Raw genomic sequence first — 12,609 nt, 5'->3', positions numbered from 1 at the left:
CTGGCCAAATCCTGACACAAGGAACACCGGCTGTCCCGGGTCTTCGACATAGGAACCACTCGGAATGCATGCTTATGGAATCGAGAGGATATTTTCCCCCTCAAAATGGGCACTGAGGCCACGGGACATCAACGTGATGACGCTGCAGAAGCGTGTGGGACACACAACAAATTGTAGCCTGTACCCTGACGTCAATGTTCACCGGGAGACACTGCGCATGCACACCATTGGTCGGAGCAGATAGCGAGACTCCCGTGAAGTGCCATCTGAAGGGCTGGACGCCGCCTTGTGATCTGAGAGCGATTGGTTCTTCTTCCATTTCCACCACCTTTAACAACCGTGTGTCTGAACATGGGGAACACTTGTTATCGAACTCACATGCAGGAGACAACACTTTTTTCACCAGTGAACACTGGAACTCAGTTGAAAAACAGTTTTTATGTGCCAAGGTTTCCCTAAAGCCTGGCCCACTTTGGGTACACTGGCTCCGGCGATCAGCAACGTATTCCAATTGGCAGTGCCACTTGGGGGTACTGTTGTCACAACGAGTCTCCCTCAGTTTAGGTTTAGGCTGTAAGATGGGTTCTGGGAACCCAGCACTGGACCGCACAACTCTGCTGCCAACAACTAATCGCCTATAGAGCCCATAATCTGTACCTCATATGGACTAGTGAGCTACAGGCAGGAATCACAGTAATGTTTTTGTGGAGAGGCACACTGGTCACTCAGACCCTTGCCATGGCCCCTTGTTCCGGGAGTTACCCCAGGGACTGAACATAGGCTAAACAAGAGAGCTACCTCAGAAACTCCACCGTGGGGAGACAGGAATAGCTAGTAATAGCAAGCTAGCCTTAGTGAGTTAGCCAACCTGGTTAAAACGCTATGCAGTGGTCATTTTGCTAGCCCAGTCTCAAAACTTCACATTGGACAGGATCACCGAGGTGGGACCAGACCCTTAATCAATAAGTCTGGGAAGAGAGGCAAGCAGTGCTTGACCGAGGCTGACACAGGCGGCGGGGTGTACCCACCAAACCTGGCCGCCCTCTCTCTTTGAGTAGCCTCCTGTAATCGGCGACAGAGCACACAGGAGTCGGGTTGGGCGCGGGCAGACAAGGCAGACAAGACATTCGCTCCGACCACCCAATCCATCTCCGCTTCCTGCACCTCGGTTCCAGCCGATACTGGCATCCGGGAAGGGAACGTTGTCATCGGTAATTCCAAGCTTCCTCAAGAATGCTACATGTCTTTCCAGGACGTTTGTACACAGTACGTGGCAATGCGCACATGGACTGGTTCGAGCGAAGGCCGCCAAAGCATGCTCCAAGCCAAGACACACTACACATAGCATAGACTGTGAGTATCTTTCAGAGAAATGCTATAACCACATGACTGGCGGCATGATCTCGACCCTATTGCACCTATTGCACCAGCAAATTGAAGAATAATTCATTGTTTGTGATTAGAAACTTATGAGAACAAGCACAACCTTCAACACACAATGTCATGGGGGTGAGCACAATCTAGCACTAAGAGACAGTACAGTTAGCACAACATAATTGTTTGTTTAAGTAGTGTGAATTGTTCCCCTTCACACCAAGGTGACGTGCATAATAATTGAATGAAGGAATCTGAGTCTCAGGCTTATCACCTGTGGAAGGTGAGGCTTCCAGCAAGCCACAGAATGTATTGACCTTGTCAGGTGTGATTCTAGATCCTTCAACCGATGTCGCGAGAGTGCAACTCCCCATAGTATGTTATACCGAAGTTGACTGACTGAAAGGTAGGCTTCGCTGTGAACCCCTATTTATAATCTCTAACCCTGCTTTATTGTGGTACTGAAGCCCCTTTCCCAATCTCTAACCCTGCTTTATTGTGGTATTGAAGCCCCTTTCCCAATCTCTAACCCTGCTTTTTTGTGGTATTGACGGAATGTCTGGACAGTGACATGAGCCCATATGTTCTGGCAGAGGGGAGTTTTCAGTAAAGTTAAATGGACGCTGGGTTAAATGCTGTGTGTGTGTTTGATCCCCCTAATTAGTGGACATAACTCTAAAATCTTTCTTTCTTTCTTGGTACTTTCTTTGTCCACCCAATATGGTGACTCAACAGAATTTGAAGAATGTGTAGAACACTGAAAAATCACCCAATTTGAGGGCATCCATATGAATCCAACACACCAGTCCACCCACTAAGTTAGAGTGTTTTGAATGAGAGATGAATGAGAATTGGATTCATGTTGATGCTATTGCTGGGACCCTCTGTGTGTTGTGTGTGTCAGTGTTACTGATGGAAAGAGACAGAAAGGCAGCGCGCCTCTATTCAACACCACCATAGACATTAGCATATCTCACAGAGTGTAACCAAACGACCTAGCCACCTGTAGCTGTAGTGTGTGTGTGTGTGTGTGTGTGTGTGTGTGTGTGTGTGTGTGTGTGTGTGTGTGTGTGTGTGTGTGTGTGTGTGTGTGTGTGTGTGTGTGTGTGTGTGTGTGTGTGTGTGTGTGTGTGTGTGTGTGTGTGTGTGTGTGTGTGTGTGAGAGAGAGAGTGCAGGGAGAGTAGAAAAGTCTCGACACATTGGGGTTTGTGCCTCTCACTTCTTACTCTCCCTCTCCTATCTCTCCTGTTTCTCTCGTTCTCCCTCTCACTCTCCCTCTACCTCTATAACTCTCCTTCTTTATCTGTCTCTCTCTCTCTCCACAGCACACAAACATACACACACTTGGGCATTGGTAGTGCTACTCTCTCTCTCTGCCTCAGGGAGTGTCTACCATAGAGGGTGATGAGGGAGGAGAATCTCATCCCCCTTCAGGACCTCCCCCTGGTTTCTGATTGGTTGAGGTAGCACTGTGTGAGGCCTGTGATAAGCTGAGCCAGAGCTGTGTGGGGCCAGTGGGAGGGAGAGTGTTCTGGGAGTCTGCTAGGGGACCTGACAGAATACAGGGAGAAACTATCCCACTAGCTGATATACTGTAGCTGCTCCACACACACTGCTAGACACAGACAGAGAGAGAAGGAGAGAGGTGGAGGCAGAGACAGAGGAAGAGACAGCTGTGGAGTGAGATAGAGAGAACTGCAGGAAGAGACCAAGAGAGAGATAGAGAGATTTAGAATTTGACAGACAGAGAATTAGACAGAGGGAAAGGAGGGACACACAGCACCTCACCCTCCACTGACCCCTCGTCTTACCCTTGACTCACCCCTTATCTCCCCACTTACAACAACCTGAGGCAGAGACACACAGCTCTACCAGCGCAGAGATGAGATGACTGGACACACACTAACACACACATTTTCTCTCTGTTGAAAGAAGACCAGAATACACACTTTCTTTTTGTTTTCTGTCTCAGCTCCTGCTCTCGTTCTTGGCCAGGAAAAAAAGGATTACAGTTTATTTCTTCAGCACAGTCTTTATTCTCTAAAAGCCCCGAGTCACGTTGGACAATTTGGATACGTTCCTCTTTTCTTTCTCCCTCCAAGAGCACAGAGCAACATGGCACAGGGACAAAAGAACCACAGCAACAGCAGGCAACAGCGGGCACAACTACTCACTAACCCCTTCTCCACCATGGCACTGTCCCTCTCCATGTCCTTCTTCCTCCTCCTCCTCTTCCTCACCTCCCCTGCCTCGACCGCCGACGAATACGACTACTACAGCTGGCAATCAGACAACTTCCACAACGGTCGTTTCTACACAAAGCAGCCGCAATGTGTGGACATCCCCGCCGATTTACGCCTCTGTCACAATGTGGGCTACAAGAAGATGCGCCTCCCCAACCTGTTGGACCACGAGACCATGCCGGAGGTCAAACAGCAGGCGGGTAGCTGGGTGCCGCTCCTCGCCAAGCGGTGCCACGCAGATACACAGGTGTTCCTGTGTTCCCTTTTCGCCCCGGTGTGTCTGGACAGGCCCATCTACCCGTGTCGCTCGCTGTGTGAGGCCGTGAGGGATAGCTGTGCCCCAGTTATGGAAACCTACGGGTTCCCTTGGCCAGAGATGTTGACCTGTGATAAGTTTCCTATTGATAATGATCTGTGTATCCCCATGCAGTTTGCTGGGAACCAGGCCACCCCGGCTCCAGGTAAGATCACACACACACTTATTCACAACCTTGTTTTTTCTTGCATGTTTAGAGACTGTATGCTGTCTTGTGTAAAAGATTGCCCCTAAATTACATGGTAATTGTCCCTTCCCTATAGTAATAACTTGTTTAGCTGACTGTTTGTCAGGTTGAATGTTGTTTGTGCCTCCACACATCACACTGGCTCTAGAAGGCAGAGAGCCCAAGCCCCAATGCAGGTTAACTCTTACTCCTGCTTCAGAGCCTTGACCAGAAGATATGGTAGAACAAGATTTACGTTTCATTTTAAGTAATGGAAGGAATAATCTTTGGATAGGAAAGAACAAACCACTGAAGCAATTTTGATAGTTATATATACAAATATACACCTTTAAAGTCAATGTAACTGCTATAAGATATACTGTAGCTAGGGAAGGAAGTATAGTGATGTTCCAGATTAGATATCAGAATGAATTATATTCCATTAGGTCAGCTAATATGCAAGTCAGTGTTTCTTCTACTGCATGTGAAAGCTGGAAATAATAGAGAGACCACAATGAAATGTCCATGTGTTCAATATAACTTCTACTATAAAACAGAGTGACATTAAAGAAAGACCAAGGGAACGTTTTCATGTCAAATATTGCAACAATTTATTGTTATTACAATGGCAGAGATTAAAAATAAAAGTTACAAGGGAAACATTTTCAGTTTGTGTATCAGACTACAGTAGAACTGCTAGTGTGTGTAAAAAATGAAATGAAGAACAAGTTGACAGTTTCAGACTGATCTCAGTGACAGCAACTTTTCAGATAAACCCTTATACCAGGCACAGTCGAAGGCTATTCCTGAATCTCTGAAAACACTTTCAGAGATTCTGCCTTCAGCAGGCTTTTAACTCCTGGAGTAGGTTTTCTGGGTCAGGGAAACCGACCGTAAACTTAAATGTGCTTCCAAAAAAATTCTCAGTTAAAACAAAAAAAGAAGAAAATATCAAAATCAGATGCTGATTGAAACCATGTTTGTCTTTTAATATTTTAACTGATTTTAGCAAGCAACATTTCTTGAACATTATCAGTGACTGGGCTGATCAGGGAGCTATTCTATAAGAAAATCTTAATAAAATCATAAAACAAACTATGTAACATACCCGTAGAATTCATGGAAAGTAGGGATTAACTATTCTTCACAATGATCTAACATGAAATATAAGATGTTACATTTACATGCAGTAAGTGATGAATATATTATCGTCATTCATAATGTTAATGTCAACATGGTCTCGTTAGTATATGTAAAAATAGTGATATTTAACCATTTGAGACATATTTTACTGACAGTGACATATTAGTTATATTTTTGCTCATGTAACACAGAAAATGGCATTAAATCTCATATGTTATGAGTGATGTGCTGACAACAGACAGTGAGTCTAGTGAGGAACTAGCCAGGAGTAGATTAAGCACAGAGAGACAGGCAGCGTGGAGGGCTCTCCGGCTACGACTCGAGTGCAGGACAGAGAAATACACACTTTTCCCAAATCCACTACTGTATGACCCCTGATGTGTGTGTTTGTGTGTGTGTGAAACTTAGAGTGAGTGAGTGTGTGTGTGTGTGTGCACAGTAACTAGCTAGAGAAAAAGAGAAAGATAGAGGAGAAAGAAGAGAGGAGAGAGAAAGACTGTGAGTGAGAGAGAGAGAGAGAGAGAGAGAGAGACTGTGTGTGAGAGAGTCAATGTGAGTCTAGAGTCTATAGAATGTGAAGGGGACACTCTCCTCTGTGTCTCTGTTGTCCAAGGCTGCTCTGTCTTTTGTCTGGTCGGCCAGTTAGACAGCCAATTAACTAGCCAACTAATTACTGAGGGCGAATTAGTCTACAGAGAGAAAAGGAGAGACGGAGGGAGGGGGGCAGTTAGAGAGGGGGGTGAGGGAGAAGGGGGTGTAAGAGAGAGAATGAGGGAGAAAAGGAGAGAGAAAAAGAGGGAGGTGAGAGAGTGATGGAAAGAAGGAGAGAAAGAGTGGGCTTTAGAGAGAGAATGAAAAAGCAGAAGGGAGGAGAAAGAGGGAAAAGAGAGTTTCGTGAGAGAGGGAAGGTTGTGAGGGAAGTAAAGTGAAAGAAAAAAGTAAAGAAAAGAGAGTGGTTCCCTTCCAGATTCAATGAGGATGGGAAAGAGAACGTTTCATTCATTCATTCCTTCATTTATGTTTTGTTTTGTACTTTGCTACCCAGGTTGGTCAATTTAGAACCAGTGCCCAGATTCACAAAACACTTGTTCCGCAAAAACTTACAAAACATCTTAAGAAAAAGAAAAAGAAGTTCATAAGATAGTTCTTAAGTGCAATTCCTCAAAAATATCTTAAGATTAGATGATTTTCTTACGAACTTCTCAAATATCTTCTTACAAATCTTAAGATGTTTGTTGCTAGGCAACCATTTTAACTAGATATCCAGCAAGCACTGAGATTACTGTTGTAAAACATGTTATTTTGTTTAAAATAGTCAACACTGAAACTTTCAGCTGAAGTTTGTGAGTGAATTAAACATTGCTTTGCTTTCATGAGATTTGTTTATCACTGCCCTGAGTTTAAGACAAGGGTTTATCTATCTTGAAATTAAGAACATTTCCAAAACTTTATTTTCTTCTTTACTTTTTGCTTAAGGATAAACATAATAACCTTTTTGAGGAATAGCAACATTGCTTATCTTTCTTCATAAGTCTATAGTTACGGAGAAAATAGCAGTTAATAAGAAATGTCTTCTTTAGAAGGTTTTGTGAATCTGGGCCCAGGTTTTCACCTACAGTGCACCATCTCAGGCAATATGAATAGAATCGGTCTATGTAATACTAGAATCCTTCTGGTTCTATGTTACAGACTGAACAATCTATTTAAAAGAGTACAAAGACAAGAAACTGGCTTAATAGAGTCAGACGAACTTGGCCGAGAAGGACAGGAGGACAATGTAAAGTGTGGATAGGAGAAGGATGAAAGAGACATATGGCCGACTTAATCTAGGAAAACATGTGTCAGTTTTAATCAGTCTGAACTCTGAATGATAACATAAGTCTGCAAACCTTTCATGTTTCATCAGGAAATATGAAGTGTTCAGGGAAAACTCATTCAGCAAGTGTCTACGAACACAGACACACAGACACACAGACACACACACAGACACACACTCGCGCACACACACACACACACTCGCACACACACACACACACACACACACACACACACACACACACACACACACACACACACACACACACACACACACACACACACACACACACACACACACACACACACACACACACACACACACACACACACACACACACACACACACACTCTATTGCAGGCGGTGTGAAAGGAAGGCATTTGATAGCATTGGAAGACAGAGATTCATAGAAGCTGTTTCATTGAGCTCATGCAGAGGAGAGAAGTGTGTCCCAAATAGCACCCTATTCCATATGTAGTGCACTGCTTTTGAAAAACCTTGCACAATATGGAGAATAGGGTGCCATTTTGGATGCAGATCATATTCCATTATGAAAATATGTGTTGTGTTTTTATAGGACTAGAATCAACTATGTGACATATTCACTTCCCTGAGCCATAACTCATTCTTTTACATGGTCCTTGGAAAGTAGACGGCATGAATTGTACCTGAACTTAATCTTTTTATATGGAAAACCACATGTTTATCTATTCAAATGATAATATATAGGTTACTTCAGAGTGTACATTTAATTTCAATGACTGGTTCATGATCAAATAGTTACAATACAGTTGCAAAGTCCAAGCACACAATGTGATATTACAACATATGCTGCTTTTGAAATACACAAATATTGGTACAAATAAAATAAACGCTTTATATAAATATTTTACTCTGTTGTGTTCAGATTAATGCATTTTTAAAAATACTGATCACAGGGTCAGTGTCAAAAAAAAAAACGATTTCAAGAACAAAATACATTTTTGACTTTTTTCTGGAAACCTCGTTACAGCTTTTGATTGAATATGGCTCCCGGTGTGTGTCTCCATCCTGTTAGAGTGGAGCATTTGAGATTTACGCTTGGCAAACGAGCTTGTGTGTGTGTCTGTGTCTTTGTGTGTCTGTGTCTTTGTGTGTCTTTGTGTGTGTGTGTCTGTGTCTGTGTCTGTGTCTTTGTGTGCGTGCGTGCGTGCGTGTGTGTGTGTGTATGTGTGTGTGTGTGTGTGCGTGCGTGCGTGTGTGTGCCTGCGTGTGTGTGTGTGTGAAACAGATTGAACCCTTATCAGTTCTAGCCTGGCGGGTTAGAGGCTGCTGACATGCTGTTAAGATCCAGAGCTTCTCTGATGTACCGGCTCCATGTCCTGAGAGACTCTTAGTCTGATACTACACCCTGCAACATTTCAGACACACCATAATAATCCTTCTAACACACAACTGCTACGAAACTCCTCTAAAGACGCAATCTACACTGAAAGAACATACAGTATAAACACAACATATAAAGTGTTGGTCACCATGTTTCATGAGCTGAAAAAAAATATTCCAGAAATGTTCTATAAGCACAAAAAGCTTATTTCTTTCAAATTTTGTGCACAAATTAGTTTACATCCCTGTTAGTGAGCATTTCTCCTTTGACAAGTTAATCCATCCACCTTACTGACAGGTGTGGCATGTCAAGAAGCTGATTAAACAGCATGTTCATTACACAAGTGCACCTCGTGCTGGGGGCAATAAGAGGCCACTCTAAAATGTGCAGTTTTGTCAAACAACACAGTGCCACATATGTCTCAAGTTTTGAGGAAATATGCATTTGGCATGCTGACTGCAGGAATGTCCACCAGAGCTGTTGCCAGATGTTCCTTTATCTAACATAAGCCACCTCCAACATCGTTTTAGAGAATTTAGCATTACGTCCAACCGGCCTCACAACTGCAGACCACGTATATGGCATGTGTGGGTGCGTGGTTTGCCGATGTCAACGTTGTGAACAGAGTGCCCCATGGTGGTCGGTGGGGTTATGGTATTGTCAGGAATAAGCTACGGAAAATGGAAAAAATTGCATTTTATCGAGGGCCATTTGAATGCCGAGATCCTGAGGCCCAATGTCGTACCATTCATCTGCCTCCATCACCTCATGTTTCTGCATGATAATGCATGGCCCCATGTCTCAAGGATCTGTACACAATTCCTGGAAACTGAAAATGTCACAGTTCTTTCATGGCCTGCATACTCACCAGACATGTCACCTATTGAGCATGTTTGGGATGCCACTTCGCACAGCCATTGAAGAGGAGTAGGGAAACATTCCACTTGCCACAATCAACAGCCTGATCAACTCTATGCGAAGGAGATTTGTTGTGCTGCATGAGGCAAATGGTGGTCACACCAGATACTGACTGGTGTTCTGATCCACGCCCCTACCTTTAAGGTATCTGTGACCAACAACTGCATACAGTATCTATATTCCCAGTCATGTAAAATTCATAGATTTGGGCCTAATGAATTTATTTCAATTGACTGATTTCTTTATATGAACTGTAAAACTCAGTAAAATCTTTGAAATGTTTTGCCCAACGGTGAAGTCACAATTTTTCCAACATGGTAGAGTACCAGCTTAGAGGTATCTCATACATACACTACTTGGTTTGGTCTAGGGATGCCCCCGATAGTATCTGGAGAACTGAGGGGAAACTTCAGAGTTTTAAAATCTAAGCACATAAACAGGTGGCCTTAATGGAACAAATCAAAGCACATTATTTATATTTTTAGGTAGTGATTATTTGTTCTACTTTTTTCTCATAGCCTCTGTTCCTCTACTCGGAGCTCTAAAATCACTTCAAAGTGTAATGAATGGTTGGTCTTTAGAAACCTCTAGATCATTCTTCCCTGTATCGTCTTTCTGACTTTTTATCACTCAGAGGGATCTCTCCTGTCTGTCTGCAAGAACCAGATACCAGCTATTCTGCAATTGCATGATATAGCACAGATACACACACACACACACACACACACACACAAGCACACACACACGCACGCACGCATACATGTTCATTCACACATACATGTGCACGTTCATTCACAGACACGCACATACAAACACACGTACACACACATACACAAGAGAAAAAGGAAGAGTGAGGAAAGACAGAGAGAGAGCGACAAAGAGAGAGACAGGAAAGATAGATAGAGAGAGGAAAGAGAGAGCAAGAGGGAAAGGGAACACAGTTAGGGAGCTGGTGTAGAAACTAGCACAACAGAGTTAGATTCACTTTCCACCTCTCGCTTCAGAGAGAGAGTGCAAGAGAGATCGAGAGAGAGGAGCACTACCAATGTCCAACTGTGTGTCTGTGTGCTTGTGGTGTTTGTGTGCTATGTGTGTGCACATGTCCATGTACGTGTGTGTGTGTTTGGGCGCTGGGTGTGCGATTACATGAAACTGACACCTAGAGATAGCAAGGCAACACAAACAAGCAGCGGTACCTGGCAGGATCATGGGTTTTGGGGTTGTTATAGGAGAGAGTGGAACAGGGAGGCTGGAGTGTATGAAAGCATAACAAGCAGAAGAGGATTGGACTGACGGTGCAAGTGTGCATGTGTACTGTGTTGTAGGATGTTGCTCAGTGGTGGTGCAGAGCTTCTGCAGGATTTGATAACCACTTTGTAGGATGTACTCAGCTCACTCGAGAAATGGGATGAGGGGGTCTAGAGGGTAGAGAGAGAGAGATGAGGTGAGGTGAAAAGGAGGTGTAGGAGAGAGAGAGAGAGAGAGAGAGAGAGAGAGAGAGAGAGAGAGAGAGAGAGAGAAAGAGAAAGAGAAAGAGAAAGAGAGGTAGAGAGAGGAGAGATGAGAGGGAGGTCTGGGAAGCCCTGTCCTCCTAACCTTAAAAATCCAGGGTGATGCCTAAACTTTAAACACTTTGAATAACTTAGACATTTGATGTTTGAGAAACATGACTGAACATCTAACTCTGACGTGAAGCTGTGAGAGCTGGTACGCTAGGACACTTTTTTTCTGTTTTAACTCATCCCTAACCTTAACCCTTACCTTAACCCTTACCTTAGCCCTTACCTTAACCCTTACCTTAACCCTTACCTTAACCCTTACCTTAGCCCTTACCTTAGCCCTTACCTTAACCCTTACCTTAACCCTTACCTTAGCCCTTACCTTAACCCTTACCTTAACCCTTACCTTAACCCTTACCTTAGCCGTTACCTTAGCCCTTACCTTAGCCCTTACCTTAACCCTAACCTTAACCCTTACCTTAACCCTTACCTTAACCCTTACCTTAACCCTTACCTTAGCCCTTACCTTAACCCTTACCTTAACCCTTACCTTAGGCCTTACCTTAACCCTTACCTTAACCCTTACCTTAACCCTTACCTTAACCCTTACTTTAACCCTTACCTTAACCGATACCTTAGCCAGTCGAAACTAATGACTAAACGTATTACTATTATTTCTTTTAACCCTTTTTCTCCCCAATTTTGTAATTTCCAATTGTCCTATCACTGAAACTGCCCTATGTACTCGGGAGAGGCGTCCTCCGAAACACGACCCTGCCAAGCCGCACTGCTTCTTGACACAATGTGTCGGAGGAAACATCGTCCAGCTGGCGACCTAGGTCAGCATCCAGGCGCCTGGACCACCACAAGGAGTCGCAAGAGCGCGGTGGGATAATGAAATCCCGGCCGGCCAAAACCTCACCTAACCCGGACGACACTGGGCCAGTTGTACGCCGCCTTATTGGTCTCCCGATCACGGTTGGCTGTGACAGCTTCTATAGTAACGCTTCAAGCACCGTGATGCAGTGTCTTAGACCGCTGTCCCACTCAAGAGGCCCAATGCCTAAACTTAACCGTCAAGTTTTTCCTGTTTTAACCCTAACCCTGTCCCAACCCTTAACCCTTGTCTTAGCCAGTCGGAATTAATGCCTAAACTTAACCGTCAAGTTTTTCCTGTTTTAACCCTAACCCCAACCTTAACATTTACCTTAACCAGTCAAAATGTCATGTTTATCCCCCCCAAACGTTGGATACTGAAGTGAGACAGTAACATCTTGTTGGTCACTGAGTGTGTGATGACTGGCCTGCTGTCTACTGTCAGATTGAATAACACTGATCCTAAACAGAGTGTGCAGTATCACACACACACACGAACCCATGCATACACACATGCACCCGCACAAACACGCACGCACACACACACACACACATGTAAACACACATGCATACACACGCACACACACACATAGACACACACTTATAGACACACACTCATATTTGCACACACACTCACACACTCCCATGTATCAGAGGGGCTTTTATGAATAAACTATGCACAGGTCACAATCTCACGGCTCATTTGGGCCGTTTAACTTACGAGCAGAGACACTTCTGACATAAAACGCTGCTGTGGCGGGGATGAAATACACACACGCACACATGAAATACAGCATGTGATTTATGTCAGTGAGGCTAACATCTGGTTAAATGCACCATGCTCACAGACAGAGAAGAGTTTAAACATCGCCCCGCAGGCCGACCCCTGGG

The 12,609-nt window shown here is 44.1% G+C and overlaps 1 protein-coding gene across 1 annotated transcript in view; it reads left to right on the top strand.

The window, feature by feature from the left end:
• Positions 1-2,897: 2,897 nt before the first annotated feature.
• Positions 2,898-12,609, top strand: part of sfrp5 (secreted frizzled-related protein 5) — a 47,261-nt gene continuing 37,549 nt past the window's right edge. Inside the window, exon 1 of the mRNA XM_064933897.1 lies at positions 2,898-4,079. Coding sequence (XP_064789969.1) covers positions 3,491-4,079 — 589 coding nt within the window. The 5' untranslated portion in view covers positions 2,898-3,490. The remainder of the gene's footprint in view (positions 4,080-12,609) is intronic.

The sequence above is a fragment of the Oncorhynchus masou genome, chromosome 24, assembly GCF_036934945.1.
Source record: "Oncorhynchus masou masou isolate Uvic2021 chromosome 24, UVic_Omas_1.1, whole genome shotgun sequence".
Taxonomy (NCBI): Eukaryota; Metazoa; Chordata; class Actinopteri; order Salmoniformes; family Salmonidae; genus Oncorhynchus; species Oncorhynchus masou.
This window is presented reverse-complemented; position numbering and strand designations above follow the sequence as displayed.